The 20,620-nt window shown below is 38.8% G+C and overlaps 1 protein-coding gene across 2 annotated transcripts; it reads left to right on the plus strand.

The window, feature by feature from the left end:
* Nucleotides 1-1,516: 1,516 nt before the first annotated feature.
* zgc:158482 (uncharacterized protein LOC100009650 homolog) lies at nucleotides 1,517-19,781 on the plus strand. 2 transcript variants are annotated; one of them, XM_033984197.2, is made up of 10 exons: nucleotides 1,517-2,037; nucleotides 3,135-3,344; nucleotides 4,334-4,492; nucleotides 6,488-6,612; nucleotides 10,414-10,608; nucleotides 12,633-12,723; nucleotides 13,230-13,428; nucleotides 16,136-16,233; nucleotides 16,990-17,120; nucleotides 19,443-19,781. In XM_033984197.2, exons 1-10 carry the CDS (start codon nucleotides 1,554-1,556, stop codon nucleotides 19,617-19,619), a joined length of 1,869 nt encoding a protein of 622 aa, XP_033840088.1. In that variant the 5' UTR covers nucleotides 1,517-1,553; the 3' UTR covers nucleotides 19,620-19,781. The 2 variants fall into 2 exon arrangements, with proteins under 2 accessions (XP_033840088.1, XP_055086967.1); XM_055230992.1 differs by having other exon boundaries at nucleotides 1,520-2,037; nucleotides 4,316-4,492.
* The last annotated feature ends 839 nt before the right edge of the window (nucleotides 19,782-20,620 follow it).

Consider the following 20,620-nt stretch of genomic DNA (forward strand, 5'->3'; position numbering starts at 1 on the left):
GTCAAAATGCACGTTTGGGGCAGAATAATTCCAAAGTGTTGTTTGTTATATAACACGAGCACAGCGCCATTTAAACAAAATATCATGTTTTGGGCAAAATGTGTTTTTAAGAATGAATGACTGGGCTGTGGGTGAAATAGGATGGACCAAGAAGCTGCAGTTATCAGAGGCATTGAGCTGTAAACTGAACTGGAAATATATATTGAACACGTTGATTTTAGATTAAAGAAAGAGTTGATTTTGCACAAACACATAAAGGTCTGTTGGTGGCATTAGAACAGACTGAGTCCCATAATCAGACTTCAGTTCTGTATTCCAGTGCATTTTGGATTGTGTTTATTAGATTCAATACTTTCTTACATTTTTCACCACAAAACATTTTCATACAACTAATATTGTACAGAGAGAGTAGAAGACATTGATGCCTTCTTCACTATTCAGTCCCTTCTCTATTTGCCCCACTTTTCCCTTGTTGGTTTAATTGAACAGTCTGACCTGATGGTGATAAACTAAACTGACTCCAGATCAGACTGAGTCACTGGACTGTGCTCTGTGTTTCACAACTCACTGAGATTATCTGAAGTGTGGACTCAGCCAAAGGTCAGAGAGTCTTCAATGTCCACCGCTGTCCACAAAGTCTCTCCTCCGGATTATGATCTTTGGACTCGGGAATAGCTGGAGGAAAAGGATTATATGGCTACTGCAAGTTTTTGATTGCAGAATGATCATGTGCCGTATTAAACCGGTTTCTACGTGTCATATGTCACACGTTTATTATTTTAGAAGTGATAAAATGCTTGTTGTGTTTGATCATGGAGACGATATGCAAAACTAAACCTATAGGACTGACATCGGTGGCGTGTAGGGTTAGGGTTATAGGGTATGAACCGGCTAAGAACAGGGGTGGTACTTTTTTGGGTAGGGCCTCAGCTCACGTCTGCTAAAACTTTACTAAACCCCTGCCTTACACGACCATAAACTCTCTATATAAGGTCCTATATTGTGCAAAATTGTGTTTTTAAACTCTAAAATGAATAACTTTCTTTAAAACCATATACATTTCTGCACAGTGTTGGTCCTCCTCTTGTGCTCCACCGTGTTTTTAAAGCTAATCACCCTGTTTTGATGTAGAAGGCCTGAAATGGAGAAAAAAAAAGTGTTTTATTTTATCTTTAGAATCATTTTTGGTTCGTTTGGTTCGGTCATGAAACCCATTTTTGTTCCGTCTTGCTTGGTAATCTCAGATCTGTCTCCACACCTGCATTGTTTTAATTTAAAATGTAATTGAAATGAAATTGAAACGCATGTTATGTTAGTTTAAGGCTGTGGAACAATCAAAAATGTACCTTTAAATCTGATCCACACTGGCCCAGGCGTTGAACACTGGGACATTAGGAATTCCTGACCAAAACAGAAGAAGTATTTGTTAGGTCAGTAGACTATTGCTTTAACAAATGAAGGATTTATAAAGGCAAAGTCCCGCCCCTGGAACAAAACCCCCCTTTTCCTCATTCTCGTGCGTATTTTTTGACCATTTGGCTTTACCTGGCACGATGGACATCTATACCATCACCATTTTACTTTTAGTTTCTCTTTTGACCATAGTACTCGCTGTAAACACATATTTCCCCTATTTCTGGCTGGACCTCAAGTATTTTTGTGAGTTACTACAAATTATCTTGAGGTATCTGTCCCGTCGGAGGAGGACACCCAACTTCTTCGCTTTGGATCGTTTCTTGGAGCAAACTGCGACACATCCGGACAAACTCTTCATTGTTTTCGGGAATGAGCGCTACACGTTCGCGCAGACGGATCAGCGGAGTAACCAGTTTGCGCACGCTTTGCAGTCCCAACCCGGATATGGCGCTGGAGACACGGTGGCGCTGTTTATGTCCAACGAGCCCGCCTTCTTGTTTACTTGGCTGGCGTTGGCTAAACTGGGGTCCCCCGCTGCGCTGCTCAACCACAACATCCGAACCAGAAGCCTCCTGCACTGCTTCAGCTGCTGCGGGGCCTCTGTGCTCATAGCGGCCCCAGGTATCCAGGATGGGTTCCACAATGATGCGCAATTAAAAGACCGTTGCCATAGTGATTATCATCCTATAGGCCAGGAGTTTAAAGCAAATGACCGACCTGTATGTTTTTGCATGGGAAAAGTCTTCAAAATGTTGCAAATCTAGGCTTATACAAACTATGCAATCAGTAAAATGTGTAGTGAAGTAGTCCTGGACATGGCGCACAGGTGGAGAATTCAACATGTGCACTCTTAAAGGAACAGTGTGTAACTTTTTACTCAAAAAATAGACAAAAATATAAGCATGTCTTGAAATTTTTCTTATTTTGGTTGTGCGTCATGCGTTTTTACCATAGACTGTATATATCACATGTGTCAAACTCAAGGCCCGTGGGCCAAATGCGGCCCGCCACGTGATTTTATGTGGCCCGCAACAAAGGAAATGAAAAGGTATGACTGTGTTAAAGCCATTTTTTCATCTCTATGCAAATCCATCTGCAATATTTGAAACTTGAATAAGCGATAAATATAGAAACGGTTAATTAACAAGATTTTTAAAAAAAAATTACATTAAGTTTGGTTACATTTAGTGACATTTATCTTACTGTTAGTTACATCTGGCCCTTTGAGAACAACCATTTTGCTGATGTGGCCCTTTGTGAAAATGAGTTTGACGCCCCTGGTATATATAAATGGACATAGCTAACCTGCTATAGGAAGTGAGCACGGGCTCCAATTCACTTTACATTGGAAAACTGTGGCCCCTCTCTCTGTAACTGTTGTCATCAGGCTCGTCATTTTGGTCTTAAAATGTTCGTATTAACCCGCCCTACATGTTTTTATTTCACTAATGTGTCTGTAAATCAAGATATGAACATTAATAACAGACAAATAAGGCGCCTTCTTTGTCCACTTCTTTATACAGTCTATGGTTGTTACTCACTCTCACTGATTTGATTTAATGGAAATGTTGTTCGCTTTCATAAGAAATACCCCAAAAGCATCCGCAAATGTTGAACCTAATCATTTCTATCACTAATTCTCTTGTGCGCCCATCACAAATGCGGAAAAATTGTTTGTCGTTATGTCATCTGAACCTAATCTCTACTCTCGTTTCCAGAGCTCAGAGACGCCGTGGAGGACGTGCTGCCTTCACTGACCCAACAGGGCGTCACTGTGCTCCTGATGACCGACCACTGCCCCACACCGGGAATTTTGAGTTTTACAGAGAAAGTGAATGCAGCGCCAGCCTCCCCTATCCCGCGCTCGCTCCGCTCAAAAGTGACATTCAAGAGTCCTGCTGTTTATATCTACACATCAGGGACAACAGGTATAAGAAGAACTATATATATGTAGCCGCATTTGTTGTAGCCAGTGCACTTTGTCTGTACAAATAACAAGATCAAGACCAGCCAGTCCCTTCTGCGTTCTTTTCAAATCTAGACAGGTCTGGAATCGAACCAAAATCTTCATTCTAAGCATAGACTGAATAAAGAAGCTAATTTGTCTGTTATTAATGTTCATATCTTGAGTTATGGACACAATAATGAAATAAAAACACCAGGATCATGTAGAGCGGGTTAATACGAACATTTTAAGACCAAAATAACAAGTCTGACAGCAGCAGTTACAGAGAGAGGGGGAACAGAGCCAGAGTGGATGGAGCCGGAAGTGCGGCCATGATCACTTGCTACGTGGAATGTGTCGGCGAGCGGGTTAAAGTCCAACCGCAGCCTCTAATTTGTATCACTTGTCAAATGCATTCTGCAAAAATCTGTGCTTTTCACTGTCCTCTCTGTTGTTTTTCTTTTCTTTTTTTACTCGCTAACCCGATATATTTGCTTTTTACCGGAACGGAGCATGCGTCTCTCTGATTGGTTAATCCGCCTGTCAATCACACCCTCTGGAATCTGGGAGACAGCGTTCGGTTTGAGACCATCCTGTCTTACCTGTGAAGTTCCGTCAAAGAACTCAGTATCTGAAAGTGAATCGGTATATTTTGGGGCTCATTTTCATTGCAAAAGTAGGGAGATTGTGAGCGTTTTTGTTGTAATACGCTAAGATTTGAGCTGTAGAGGGTTGAATAAGTGACTTCTATGGCGAAATATTGGTTCATTCCTCTATTTACCTGTTGCAGCTCAGGCCTTTTAATGATACTGTTTATTTAAAAACTGTCCTGGGATTATCCTGCAATACTGATTTTGCGTCAGAGGTGTTAAGTAGTTTCAATTTCTGTTTCTGTTCTATTTTACTTTTGATGTAAATGAACGCTGTTAAAATGGATAAAAGTAAATATACTAGACTCTATGTTTCTCGTAGGTCTCCCGAAGGCGGCGGTGGTGAACCAAACGCGCCTCTTAACGGCTCTGGCGGTTTTGTCGTCAAACGGCGTCTCTTCTGAAGATGTGGTCTACCTGAACCTGCCCCTGTACCACACCGCAGGGTTCGTCATCGGGTTCATCGGGTCCATAGAGACAGGTGAGACTAGGACAGGGAAGAAAACAACATGAAAAACAACATGATTTTTCCTCATGTTGATAGAGAACATGACAGAGGATGCAACTGATCTAAATGCAATGGATTCTGTCTTGATTTAAATGCCTAGTCCTGAACCTGGTTTGCATGTTCACTCTTACATTACACATCTACTTTAAAATTCCAAGTTAAAGATGCTCTATATAACTTTTCTTGGTATTAAAAGTGCTATATCATGCAAAACTGACTCTTGTGAGATTTAAGTTAGAAAAAAACATACCCTGAGTTGTGTTTTTGTTTCATTCTCACATGTTTAACACACAAACGCTGCACATTTAGGCTGAGTTCTTCTATCAAATTGAAAACACTCTGTTCCACCTTGTGATGTCATCATGTGGTAATACAGAAAGTGCTCCACTGTGTTCTTAAACTTGACACACCTTCACTAGAATCATTTTGATAATTTCAGCCCTGCAATTGTCAATCTCTACTGAACTAAATGCAAAATGTAGCTGCTAACTTGAAAACTACCACTTCATGACATCACAAAGTGGACCAGAGCATTTTGAGCTTTAGAGATGTACAGACTAATAAACCAGGCTTACTCAAACATGTGTGAATGAAACAAAACACAACTCTAGGTATGTTTTTCAGGAGGTAACATCATTATAACATGGCTTAAACCTCACAAGACTCTGTTTTTGTGTAATATTGGACCTTTAATAATAAATCTGTAAATGAGCTGCCGGATTTTGAATGAAAAGTCCTTTGTCAAATCTGGAGTAATCTGGACTGCAATCGACCTACCAGCTTACCTACTTTCACACAAGTATTTTATTATTTAGGCCAAAGTTTGTGGTTCTGCTCTTAGTATCAAGGATAGCTAAAAGTAATGTTAGTTCAAAGTTAATGTTGTGGGAAATTACTGTATCTCTTGATGAATAATAACCAATTTGCGAAGCCTGAGGAGTTATGAAATGCAAAAAAGGTTTATTACAAAAGCAGGGTTACATTTGTTCACAGTCACATGTTGAGAGTTAAAAATAACAAAGGATTTCCTGGAGAATGGGCAGACAGACTGACACAGATCAAATGCATTTAGATAGAGACATGGGATAAGAACATTTCCTTCACATTATCAAGGTGACTTTTCTGTTGGACGATGTGTGTTATCGTTGCCTGGCATTTCCCATAGAACGACATTAAACCTATGTATCTGTAGAGGAGCATGTCATACAATACATACCAAACAAACCAAACAAAACAATACAGGCTGGTCTGAAAGACATTGATATTTGACAAACCAAGGTCCAGAAACATTTGCGGTAACTCAAGTCCAAAATGGCTGTCCACGTGAGTCCATCTGACACTTAAGTCCGTCTGCTTCCAGTGGCTTCTTCCATTTGTCGATGAAAAGCTGAGAATTTCCATCAATATAATGTCCAAGTTTGTTCGTAGTCATGAGGTAGGTTTTGTGTTTTGAAGATATGGTCTTTGCAGTTAAACAAATGCGATATTGATAAGTCTAAGGTATAGTTCTGACCAAGTTCTGGAGCAGCACTGAAGGATGGGTCAAATGCAGAGGACCAAATTCCCTATACGAACAATAGAGTGTATCTTACCCTAAAGAGAAGAGAAGAAGAAATGTTACACAGTGCACCTTTAAATACACCACGTAAAGAATTGACCGCACCATTTCACTTTACGTCTTTGGTTAATGTCTATATTGATTACTCACCTGACCTGTATGCTTATGACTGAACTGTTTGAAAAAGGGGCTGAATCCTGATATATTCTCCTTGTAAATAAATGTGAAACAGAAAACGTACGAGTATCATTCTGTGCTTTTCTAAGGAGCTCAGTAAGGGTAAGCTGCTCCTTTGGTCATAGCCTGGCCTATCCAGACGGAGGTGTGGCTGTCACTCTGTGCCTGTGGCTTTAAAGTCTATCCAGTAAACAGTGAAAGCCAAAAAAACGTGCCCTCGTCTTTGTCTTCAGGGTCGACTATAGTTCTGCGGAGGAAGTTTTCAGCCTCTCAGTTCTGGGACGACTGCAGAAAACACAATGTGACAGTGATTCAGTACATTGGAGAAGTGATGCGCTACCTCTGCAGCACGCCCAAGGTAACACAGTATACACATATGCAATGGTGGAAGGTTACGAGGTAAGAGTAGTAAAGTACTGTACTTAAGTAAAAAATTGTAGGTATCTGCACTTTACTTAAGCAGATTTTACTTCACACTTGAGAGCAGGTATGTGTACTTTCTACTGCACTACATTTTTGAACAGGAAAAATATTTTTTATTACTGTTTGAGACCTGCTGAAAAGGCCGAGGGTTTATTTTTAACACGTTCATAATTCGTTAGTTTTTTTCCAAAGCAGTTAAACGTGTGCTTGTGCCTAGAGAGCAGCGGCCCCACATATCCCTTCAGCTTTATCTCAAACATGGTCAGACACATTTCTAAAATTGTTAATATCACATATAAATTCAGTACAATTAACTGTTTTAATTTGATGCAGTAATACATATCTCCCTATAGGTGGCGTGTAGGGCCACACAACAGAGGTTAAAAATGCTTTCTGTGATGAGTAACTGAAAAGGAGCCTGTGCTCTGACGGCTTTGAACTTTGCTCTTTTTAAGGTCAACTTTCCACACCAATGTGGGATTTAACTTCTCCATCTCTATAGGAACAAGCAGGTGAAGCTGCCAGACAGAGTCACAGGTCAGATCTGAACGTTAGATAAGTTTAATGCCATACTGTGGAACATTACAGGCAAAGTATAAAGTTTAAAGCCAGATTTTTTTAATAACAAATAAAGAAAAAAAAAAATCTGAATTTGGATCTTTCCCTTTTTTAAATTAAATTTATTTTTCCAAAATGAATTTTACGTTAAGTTCCTGTTTAAAAATGTAGATTTTTACCGTGAACCTGTCTCCATGTCAGTCATTTTGTACAGTGTGCTCTGGGACTCCTCTTCTTTCACTGTATCTCTGCTGGAGACAGCTGCCGTGGACCGCAGTCCCATTGAACCACATAACGCTCCAAATCAGTACATTCCCGCTGCGCGGCCGCCACACCTGGTTTACCCGAAATAGAAATCGTTAAATCACAACTATCATGTTCCTGACTTGTGCGTCATAGTTTCTTCTGAAACTAAAATCTACAAATTAAATTGTACTGAGAGATACGCAAGTCCGTCCAAACATTCAAATACAAGAACATGCTCACAGGTGAAAGAATTAATAGAAAAATACCCTGTTCCTTTGTAAATACAGAGTTTACGTGTATGGCCATTCAAAGTGTCGGGTTGCATCACATGAGGGGCAGTGTCACATAACTGCTGCTATCTAGTCTGCACTAGGAATAGATGCTGGCCTTTACTTTACTTTACCATATCAAGTAACTGAAACGCTGCCCTGTGTGGGTCAGAAAACCACATGATCACATTTGATTTCAAGAATACACTGTATTATTACTGTATAAAGTAATACAGTGCAGTACAGTGTTAATCAGTGTTTTCAGGTAACTATATAAGAGTAAGAACAAAAAAAAAGTAATCATGACATAACAACTACTTTTTCAAACAGGTGAGGAATTGGAATTTCTTAAAAAGGGATTGAAAGAAACCTCAGGATTTCATTATTTTTGTGTCACCATATTGTGAATTGTTGAATATTTATTAGAAGGAGGCCAGGAGTGTGTAACCTGCAGGGCGCTCTTTGGGATGGTGGGTATCGCAATTAATGAAAAGAGACACAACCCAGGTATGACTGGTCTTAGCTATAAGAACTTATTACAAAAACACCAACGAATACAGCGCATATGAACAGGCAGCACTTTAAATAGGGAGTAAGTCACATGATTTAGGTCACGTGACTGGCTCTTGTCCAGACCAAACCAATTGAGGGTGCATTTCTTTCTTTCTACTTTTTTGACTTTATTTACACAGGGGAACCCAACGAGATCACTTGGGCTCTCTTTTTCACGTGCTCCCTTTTTAAAATAAATACAAAAAACCCCCAAACAAACGAGTATACTAGTCCATATAAAACATTAAAAACACAAGCGCGTGTGTGTAAGAAACATGATCAGATTATTAAATTGCGATTGTGTCACCAGCGTATCTAGTTTTGCTTTTCCTTGGAGTGTTTTCCATTTTTATGAAGCAAAAAGCTAAAAGCCTCTCTCATCATTAGCCTTATGCATCATGTGATCTTATATTTGATTTTACAGTAGGGATGCAAACACAATGCTCATACTCACGTTTCATTATTTCTTAAATAGGTGCAAACGGCTTTATTGATTTACTAATATATATTTTTTTATTGTGACATAGGACAATAAAAGACATTAGACAAATTGACTTGAGGGAACAGAAAGTGGATACATGCAGGTTTGAAGGGGGGATGAGACAGTAAGCATGGCATCTGTTCTTCTGTTATGGGAGTGTAAGTGTGTGTGTGTGTGTGTGTGTGTGTATGGGTAAGGTAAGTAATAAACAGAAAAAGAAAACTAAAGAAATAAAAAGAGAAAGGGTGGAAAATAGAGAAAGAAGAGAAAAAATAAATCATTTACTGAGGTTCCTTTTTTTTCTTTCCAACAGTTTTAAATGAGTTGCAGTGTGCCCCTTTTGCGCCGCTGTAAACCTGAGTCTGATGCAAGGACCAAAACAAAAAAAAACCCCAAAAAATCTGAACAAACCACAAACGATTTAACTGAATATTGTTGAATGATTATATATCTTCTCAGCGCTCACACTCGTAGCTGGGGCGGGGTCGATAAACAGTAATATCGTTTATTATGATAAAAAGAGTAGACAATAATCTTTTTTTTATAATCATGATGACAACAAAGATAATCGATTATATCACTACTTCTTCCTGATGATCTCTTGTAGACCAGTGTTGTTTTCACTTTTATTGGTTTTTTTTCCTATGTATCGTGTTATCCGTATATGTTTTTTCTGACTTTTATGTGAAGCACTTTGGGCAGCTGAAGTTGTTTTAATATAAATAAGCTTGAATTGGATATAACAGTTTAAATATGGAACCTATTGATAATATTAAAATTGTTCCATGCCTCGTAGCACCAAAAGTCTATACTGTGAATGTCAAACTGCGTGACTCTGTTGTGGAGTGGGGGGGGAGATAGATGAACGTATTTTCCTGAAAAGTGAAGGTTTTCAGTCGAGTAAAAATAATAAAAAGTAAATACAACAATAAAAAAATATAAAAAATAAATATACAATATAGCCAACATACAACACATTATTAAAATATAAGCTCTAAGTTTTAATTGATTCTTTTTTCAGACCGAGGTTTAGTTTGCTTTTATACCTGACAGTTTGAAATGCTCCCTAGCGCTTTTCCTCAGAGTTGTCACGTGATGCTGATTTTAACAGTTTTTGGTTCTGTTTTCCAACCAGTGGAGACAGGACGACAGCTCTATCTGCAGTCCCACTTCTTCAGGACAGTATCCCAATTGGAATACAGCAACGTGCCCACGGGACGTTAAACCGGGACGAGGGAGCCTTTTCGCTCTCACACGCCGGGGATGCTGCAATGAAGAATTCGGACTGCAGATGGCGCTGTCGTCCTGCCTTCACCAGTAGAACGATGATGCCAAAACCTCAACACCAGATGAACCTCATTACAGCTTAAAACTTTATGTTGATAAGTTGAAATCATTTGAACCTTTGTGTTTCTTATAGCAAATATTTTGAAATAATTTGTGAATATTTGAATGTTTTTTGTCTTATTTAATCAATAACTCTAAGCTGTTGATCTCTTTAATACAAATTTAACTAGTCCCACCTCCTCTGTTACATGTTTTTTATTGTAACTGTATTTCGATTTCTCAGCAAATCTTCAAATTTTCAAGTGTAAGTTTTAATTTAAACTTAATTATTTTGAAATCACAGAGAGAAAATGACAGGGAACACAAAGTACGCCTGGCGATTGGGAACGGCGTCCGGGCTGAGGTGTGGAGGGAGTTCATCCATCGGTTTGGGGACATTCAGATCCGGGAGTTTTACGCCTCTACTGAAGGAAATGTGGGATTTGTGAATTACGCTGGGAAAATCGGAGCCATTGGACGAGTCAACTTCATCCATTCGGTAAGACTCATAAAAACAGATTTTTTTCCCCACATGGTTCATTTGTTTAAAACCACACTTGCTATTCAAAATGTACTTTTTTAAGCTTTCCCCCATCAAAGACATACCTGGAGTTGTATTTTTCTTCATTCACACTTAAAAATACGTCACAAATGCGTCAGAAATTACTTTGGTTAAATTTTGCCCGACTTGTTGCATGCCAGGTGGGAATCTGGAAGCCTCCTGCATGTTTTTTTTACATCTATAAATCATTCACAGACTTCACCTGAGCATCTGTCAAACTGTTCATTTGTTTAATATTTAGACTTTTATATTTGATTGGTCAAAAATGCTCAAAATACACTGGAAGTTTACACACCAGTGGGCTCACAATCTGGGCTTTTCTGTAGTTTTCTTTAGTTTAGTCTTTTTGCTTATTTATCAGGGACATTGTAAAATAAAAAAAATAAAAAAACAATAAGTAAAACTATAGTTAGGCTTGTCATGATAATTACTATATCAACTTATCGTTCAATATATGTTAGCTGGAACAATATTTTTTTGGCTCAGTATTTATCTTGGGTACTTTTTCTTTGCGCTAATGGAAATTCAGGGTTATTTTTTGGCTCTATGATAAGATATGAGCTGTGGAAGGTTTAATTAATCATTTCTATGACTCATTACAGATGCAAACTAAGTACCAACGTGTTTCATTCTGTTTAAAAAAATAAATATTGTAACTTTAGAATAGTTTTGGGGGATTTTTGGGTTATTATGTCAGTGGAATAAGCGAGTTTCAATATTATCTTTTATAGTCTGGATTTACTTACTAGCAATATATCACACTTCAAATCAGTCACCACATCCATACTCTATTTACATATTTACACTTCGATTTTCATGCATTCATATAGGCAGGCTTGTTTGGTTAAAAGCCATTGTTTGGTCAGGCGTCTCAGTGTGTGAGTTTGCATGTTCTTCCTGTGTCTGGATGGGTTTCCTCTGGGCACTTCCTCCAAATTCTCCCATCAACGCAAAAACAAGCACAATAAGTAAAATCCTCCAGTTCAGGTTGAGTTATTGTGAGTCGTTATGGAACTTTGCATCCCCTGCAAGGACACCTCCAGTTTATTGTTATTTCGTTGTGGTTAGCTGTGGTGTCATCCAGCTATTCCTGAATTTATTTTAATAGATTACTTTTTCCGACCGAGGTTTAGTTTGTTTTCATAGCGCTCTTCCTCAGAGTGGTTACGTGATGTTGCTGTGATGTGTGGAGGTCAGCTGATTTTAACAGGTTTTGATAGTATCCCAGCTGCGTGAGAGTAAAAAGGCCCCCTCGTCCCGGTTTAAAAGTCCCACGGGCAAGTTTCTGCATTTCAATTGCCTCCTTAATCCAGCGATGATGTTTTGTGTCCTTTGTCCTAATGATGTTTGCTGACGGCGCTGTTGTCCCGCTTCCACTGGTAGAAAGACAAGTGCAAAAACCTGTTTAAATCAGCTGAACGGACACGTCACAGTAACATCACGTAGAGCGCTAGTAAGCAGTCCAAACTGTCAGGTATGAAAACAAATTAAACTTTGATCTGAAAAAGGATTGATTAAATAAATTAACGAAAGATAAGATGAACCAGAATTTGTTTAACTTAATCACTTTTCTTGGTCAACTCTTCTGCTAATGTCTGCTCTGGTCTTAAACCTCTTTGTGTGGAAGACGTCCAGGTCTGAACCATAGTAAAAGCAAAATGTGAAATCTGTCACAGTCATAGTCAGACTTTAATAATGATACTAACGTGCAGTCACCAGGTAACCAAACTTTTCCTACCACAGTCTTTTACCTCTCTTTACAGCTCTAGGACCCATAAATTCCACAACAAGGGGCACTGAAGGATGGGTTAAATGCAGTGGGTGAATTAAGTATTGTAACCCACGTACCCATTTTGATTGTGTGTTGCTATGACACTCTGAAACCCATTGACCGTTATGATTTTTTGTTGTCCAAGATTCCTAGTTATGTGTGTCTAACTCATCTTTGTTTCCTTCACCAGACGTTGTTCCCTTTTGTGCTCATTAAGTACGACACAGAGCGCGATGAGCCAGTCCGACGTCATGATGGACTCTGCGTGCCGGCCCCCAAAGGTGACTTTTAAAAAAATCTTTAGTGTTTAATTTTCTTGAAAAACAATTAAAACAAATTAATGGATAAATCATTCATATTTGCTATCAGAAAAACTAGAAACATTAGTGGCTGTGGTTGGATCGTCCCAAGTTTGGACAGTGGTTGGTCCCATTCCTGATTCTTCTGGATTCGAAGTGAATGTAGAAGGGACTGGCTGGTCGGGCCAAAAGATTATAGTGGAATTGACAACTCTTCGTATTTAGGTTAAGATAATATTTATAAGCTTTTGTCCATGTTGGAAAATTCTAGCCCCTTTACTGACTGACACTTTATGACCATTTAGGATCTTTTTCTGTTTTTTTTTCTTGATGGTTTAAGACTAACATTGTGAAAGCGTAGTATTCCTTTAAGATAAGTGTTTCCAACTCAAGCTCAGTGTAATTACGGAGCAGTGCATGTAAAGATTTATAATTATGCCCATTTGGAATTAAGTCGACTGTTGGACTGATCTTCTCTCTGCTCGCAGGTGAGACGGGCCTCCTGGTGTCTAAGATCACAGATATCGCGCCGTTTGAGGGTTATGCTCAGAATGAGGAGCAAACAGAGAGGAAGCGCGTGCGGAACGTCCTGAGAAAAGGAGATCTTTACTTTAACAGCGGTGACCTCATGAGGATCGACCAGGATAACTTCATCTACTTCCAGGATCGAGTTGGGGACACGTTCAGGTAGGGTGGAAGCTTCTACATGGAGTTCTCCAGGTGAGGTCTATTGCAAACGAAAATTGAATGCTGTCAACTCGACCAAAGTTTTCAAGAGTGAATTAGTTTCACCCATAGACTGTATGTATAAATGGACGTAGTATTGTATTCTCTGGACTATAAGTTGCACCGGAGTATAAGTCACACCAGCCAAAAAAGGCATAATAATGAAGAAAAAACATATAAGTCGCACTGGACTATAAGTCGCCTTTTGTGGGAAATTTATTTAACAAAATCCGAGACGAAGAACAGACATTTTATCTTTAAAGACAAGTTATAATAATAACAGGAAAATGGAGAACAACAGGCTGAATATCAGTACAGCATGCTAACGTAACACATTTATATTTATTCAGCTACAAGAAGCACAGACAGAACTGAAGGTAAGATATTAACAGCTATTCAGATAACCAAAGTATAAAAACTTAAGCGGTAGATGAAGCGCCACTTCCACTTGCGCATGGATGACATCAGCCTCAGCAGAATACGATTTTCTTTTAGGGGGCATTTTTGTTCAGTCTTTCTCAGATGTCTTTTAAATTTCCGTAATGCTGAAATGTTTAATTTTCATTGGTACAGGAGTAGTAGATACTGGTAAACAAGCCTAGAGTGCCCCTGAACGGTTGTCAGTGTGACAATAACGAAGATGTGAAATTATATATTTGAGTAATTTCACATAAGTCACATCTGAGTATAAGTCGTACCCCTGGCCAAACTATGAAAAAAGTGCGACTTATAGTCCAGAAAATACGGTAATCTGCGAGCCATCGTGTTCCAAATAGAAAGTGATCATGGGTGCGCTTGTGGCTCTGTTCACTCCAATTCACTTTACATTGGAAAATTTTCACCCATAACTCTGTAACTGCTGCTGTCAGGTTCATCATTTTGGTCTTAAAATGTTCGTATTAACCCGTTCTACATGATCCTAGGATTTTGCTATTGTGTCCACAACTCAACATATGAGCATTAATAACAGATAAATCAGGCGCCTTCTTTACCTGAGGTCAATCCTGTTATCTTTAGCAACAAGTTTGATTGACAGTGTTGCTAAGGGCCCGCCCCCTGCTAAACCAGCGGTGCGGGTGCCTGTTACCTTCAACAGCCTCTCTCCAGATTGGCTCTTTGGTTGCTATGGTACTCATGGTCGTAATTCCTAATATGCAACTTGGCTCCAAATTGGCCCCTATAATTGCTAACCTTGATGAGCTTCATTTGACTGGAGCCGAACGCTGTGGGTGACGTCGCACTCACTTAGTCCACTTCTTTATACAGTCTATGGTTTCAACACTCATCCTCAACTAAGAAGCCACTTGGATGAGCGATGACCAGTCAAACAAATACAATCAATGAATAATTGTAATAAAATCAAATGTGTGACCAATGACCCCCATTTGACAGGTGCCAAATGTCCAAACCAGTGTAAAAAAAACAAAAGAGTGTTGCTGTGTCACTACTGGTAAATACATTCCTCACACTGTAGTATCAAAACACTTTTGAATGAATGCTAACTTTAATATTTAGCATCACAGTCTCCATTGGTTTAACATTAAGCAAAAGCTCCATGGGGTATGACAGCACACCCAGAGCTCTAGAAGCATCGCTCCAACAAAAGGTTAAGGACCAGACGTCTCAGTCCAGGTGTGAGTGTACTGAAATACAGCTTGTGCAGTTTGTGGCTGTGCTGGACATGATTTACTTTTGGAAACAGCGTGTATTATGTGATGTAAATGAGAGCATTTAGCGGGTGCTAATCTAAGTGTGTGCAGCGTGCCTCTGCTGCTGCTCCTATTACAGCCTGATATGATGGAGTGATATTAGAGTAGCTCACAGTCACCTACAAATTTATGATGATAGATTGAATATGACGGAGAACTGTGAAATTAGAAGCACAAAAATATTAAATATTAAGTTTCTACTTCTGTTTGTTATAGTTACTGTTATAAAGGCTTTCATTGAACAGGTTTATAAAAACAGAATGTGAGGCACAGGGGGGACATGTAAGAGTAGCCTCACCTGTGACAGGTTAAAGTCTACTCGCTGAATTATTTGAAGTTGAATAATAACTGGACATGAAAAAATAAAGACACACTGCGTGCACACAGAGCTGTGATCCAGTGCCTCCTGTATAGACCACGCTCTCTCAGGACTAGAAAGATTAGAACAGCTGTGTAATGTAGCCTACAGTCTGACGGACCAGGCAGCAGCTGTTTAACACTCCTCTTTTGAGGAAAGGCGTCTCAGGTAGAGTGTGTTTTGTTACTGCTGCTGCCATTCACTATGTAAATGGACAGTGCTAGAGCATTATATACATAGAATATAGAAGAATATATACAGTTTATATCTGTACTAAAGCTCCTCTGGTCTACAAAAAGCAGCAGTGTTGCCTGTTTTGAAGTTTGCACCTGCTTTTCAAACATCCTAAATTTTCATGCAGTTTTTGCCCTCCTGCTCATTATAAATCACACAGCGCCCACTAAAGGACATATTTGGGTTTTCCCTGCCTCATATTTTGCACGTTCATTAGGTCTCATATGCTAAATTTGAGAGCAGCTTTTGAGAGACACAAACCAAAACTGCACCTGATTTTTGCACCATTTTCACATCTGCTTTTCATTTTGCACACATGCTAACGCTTATTAAATCTGGTCCTAAAACCACTTTTTATCTGTCTTAGGTGGAAAGGTGAAAATGTGGCCACCACTGAAGTTTCCGACATTTTGACGATCTGGGACTGTATCAAAGAAGCAAATGTTTATGGAGTCTGCGTCCCTGGTAAAAACAAGAACACAAAGACCAAAATAATAAACGCATTCATCCATTTAAAAAACTTTCACATGGAAACAACAAAACTATCAACCTCGCACTGATAGATGTTTTAATATGTAATTTAATCAACAGCCATAGAGTTATAGGGACCTCGCCTCCCCCCACAGATCTACTTTACTCAATACTAAATAAGATATCCAAAATCCCCTCTGTATATTTTTTGGGATCTAATATCACAACAAATCTAGCAAGAAATTCAAACCTGGCTCTTTTCATGTTTCTGGTTTGAATGTCCGAAAACGTTACATGATGAAAACCCTGTAATATTTTTTTTTCTTACATTTATGTGAGCAAACTGCAGAAGTTTCAAACTGATATCTCTAAATTTAAGATTGTTCCTATTCACCTGCATTGTCTCACCTAAATTCAGCCCCAAAGAAAGGGCAGTTTCACTCTAAAAAACTCCTCCCTTTGGGGCTGGACTTAGTTAACTCAGAGTCATATTGCCTCTAACCAGCTCCGTTAGTAAAGTATTGCTAAAAAAATACCATAAATATGACAAAAATTGCACTTTTTCTGAACAGTTTTATGCTTGATACTGTGTTTTTGTTATAACTGCAGTATTAATCCTGATCCTTAATATCAGAATCGAGTTTGAAATAATATTATTATGAAATCACTTTATGGCAATTAATATATGAATGTATATTTGAATTATTTTATGTTCTGCTGTGAATTAATTGTGTTTAAATTCTGTTTCAGGACATGAGGGCAGAACAGGGATGGCTGCGGTCACGTTACAAGAAGACACACAATTTAACGGAAGAGATCTGTACAGTCATGTGACCAAATACTTACCGCCATACGCCCGACCCCGCTTCTTACGGATACAGGTAAATTATATTAACTCATAGGTCATAGTTAAGTGCAATGGCTAAACTAATTAATAAAACTAACTAATAAAATGTGCGAATAGTAAAAGTAGCGGTAGTAGTGGTAGTAATAGTAGTTGCAGGAGTTGGAGTAGTACTAGTAACAGTAATATTAAACAAACATCTTTACAATTTACTATTAAAACTATAAAATGTGCAAATAAAAGAAGGAACTAGTAAAAGTAGTAGCCGTGGTGGGGGTGTTAGTAGTAATCGTAGTTGCAGTAGTATTAGTAGTAGTAGTATTAATATTAAACAAACATCATTACCATGTTGTATTTTTGGACATTGCTGCCATCTAGTGTTGAGACGGTAACACACCACACCACTATATGAGACACTGCAAATTCAAAAGCAGTTTTCTCATAGGGACATAAGAATGACCCCTTAAAATAGCATCTATATACACATCAACATTTCACTAGGAGGATTTTTTGATATCTAATTCCAAGTCTGATTTATTAAGATTTAACTCGAAAAAAATGAGTCAAAATTTGAAATTTTAGGCCAATTTTCAGTCAGATCTAGTTCATTCAAATACTAAATAAGATCCGTCCACCACACCACTATATGGGACATTTCACCCCCACCCCCCTAGGGACACACGAATGACTTAAAATAGCATCTAAGTACATAAAAAATTCACAAGATTATGACAAAACATACAGGAGGATTTTTTTGATATTTAATTCCAAGTCTGATTTTTACCTTCTGAGATGGAAGAACAGAGCAAATACTCGGGGTCAGAATTCCTAATATGAAACTCGGCTCCAAATTGGCCCCTATAATTGCTAGCCTTGATGAGCTTCATTTGACTGGAACAGAACGTTATGTTACGTCTCACTCACTTAGTCCACTTCTTTATACAGTCTGTGCTCATAAGGCACGATGTTTGTTTAGACACAAACTGTCTAACTGCATAATGCACCTGTCGAGCTCATATGAAAACATTGAATCATATTGTAAAAGCATGTACAGTCATGATAACACATTTTGAAGCTCGATATATCACTGAGACATATCATGATAAACAGTAATATTGAAACTACTTTATCCTCCTGAGACCTGGCGTCCTCATATGTGGACAACACACAGGCCACAATGCAAATTTTTAGAAGAAGAAGAACAGCAGCAATGCAAAAATGTTCAATTTAGAATATTTTTTAGAGTTTAGAATGTTCAGAATGTTTTTTTTTTTTTTGTTTTTTTTTGTAAAGCCGTATATCTTCCTGCTCCTTGACACATTGTTCCAAGGGACACAATTGTTGTTTCTCTTTTTTTTTTTTTTTTTACTTTCAGGACAAATGTTGCTGTTAAGGCACTTAATAGTTTTTGCAAATCATTATTCAAATGTTTTATCAAAATGATTAAAACGTCCACATATGAGGACGTTTGTTTTCCATCATTTTTTTCTGAAACTACATAATGTAAAAAGATAGTTCTTTGTTTTTACACTGATCAGGTCCAATCAGTCCAAATAACAAAGAGAAATTAATAAAGTCATGAGCTCAGGTCTTAGGAGGTTAAGTCACTATCCATCCATCCATTTCCTTCCGCTAATACGTGGCCGGATTGTGGGGCAGCTGTTTAAGCAGGGACTCCCAGACGTCCCTCACCCCAGACACGTCCTCCAGCTCCTCCAGTGGGACCCCAAGGCGTTCCGAGGCCAGCCGAGAGACATAGTCCCTCCAGCGTGTCCTGGGTCTTCCCCAGGACCTCCTCCCGGTGGGACATGCCCAGAACACCTCCCTAGGGAGGCGTCCAGGATTCCATGTCCCCAGAGCCAGGTTTCATGTCCGCAGATCCAGTCGTCGAGGCCTCTGCCGCCCAGATCTCTCTGCACCAGCCCCTTTTTTATGTCACTAATTAAGATTTAAACAGTGGTAGTTCTCAATTTTGTTACTTAAGTAAAAGCACAGATACAGAGGCAAAAAGTTATTCAAGTAAAAGTAAAAGTTTCAGGTGAAAAAATCTACTTAAGTATTTAAGTACCTGTTAAAAAAATGTAGTTTATGAGTGTTTCACACATGTGTTAATGTAGTGAGATTGATTAACAAAATATACATATTTTGGTCAACAGTAACAATACAATACATAGAATCAATTTCTTATTTTTTCTTATCAGTCTTAACTGGCCAAGCAATCTTTTCACTTGCAATCCTACTACATTTATGTTCTACCACGACTACTGCTACTACTACATGTACCACTGCCATTACTAGTATACTTTTGTAGCCTGCACATATAGGCCTGTCTTGTACTAAACAGTTATTCTCCTCTCAGGGGGCTGTGGAGGTGACTGGGACATTCAAACAGATGAAGGTAAAGTTGGTGGAGCAGGGTTTTGATCCGGGACAAATCCAGGATCCTCTTTTTGTCCTGGACGATCGGGAGAAGAGCTACGTTACCATGACAACTGAAATGTACAACTCCATAATCTCAGGAAACATCAAACTATGAGGAAGTCAGCCCTGACACTTTAAGTATTACTTTCAATCTCAGGAATATTCTTAATTACAGTTCCCGATTTTCAAACCGTGAAAGGTGAAAGTAATTAAAGCTTCAGTATGTAACATTTTAGCTAAAAAATACACTATAATAAAGGCATGTTTTTTTTCATTGTGGTTTTGTTTATTGCACTAAAAGCTTGTGTCCTGCTCATACTCATTGTATATATAAATGGACATAGCTAACCCCCCACGCCAGTGCTCCTGGGCGCACTCCTGGGCGCACTCCTGGGCGCACTCCTGGGCGCACTCCTGGGCGCACTCCTGGGCGGCTCCAGGTCACTTTACATTAGAAAACTGTCCTCTCTCTCTATAACTGCTGCATTGAGCCTCATCATTTTGGTTTTAAAATTATAAACATTAATAACAGACAAATCAGGTGCCGTCTTTTCCCGAGGTCGCTGCTGCTAGCGTTAGCAATAGATTTGGTTGACAGTGTTGCTAAGCGCCCACTCCCTGCTAAACCAGCAGTGCGGGCGGGAGGGGGCGTTACCTTCAACAGCCTCGCTCCAGATTGGCTCTTTGGTTATTATAATTCTTGTTGGCGGAATTCCTTATATGCGACTTAGCTCCAAATTCGCCCCTAGAACTGCCTCGAGCTTCATTTGACTGGAGCCGACGCTTAATCAAATACTTAAACAAAACTTCTAGTGTGTGTTGACATTCACATGCAGAGACTTCATGTTTACACTTACACAATGAGTTTTATACACACACTGTGTTTGGGTAACATGACATCATTCCTAACAGTAGTTCTTGTCTTGTTTTGTTTGTTATTAGATAGATTGGAGTATCATGTATTTGTCTTGTCATTTATCAATGAGTCTCACAGCTGAGATCACAGTCCTTATCACATGACCTCAGGACAATAATCAACTATATTTATTATGCTATATTATATTATATTATATTATATTATATTATATTATATTATATTATATTATATCATATTAT

The sequence above is a fragment of the Periophthalmus magnuspinnatus genome, chromosome 3, assembly GCF_009829125.3.
Source record: "Periophthalmus magnuspinnatus isolate fPerMag1 chromosome 3, fPerMag1.2.pri, whole genome shotgun sequence".
In the NCBI taxonomy this organism is placed as follows: Eukaryota; Metazoa; Chordata; class Actinopteri; order Gobiiformes; family Gobiidae; genus Periophthalmus; species Periophthalmus magnuspinnatus.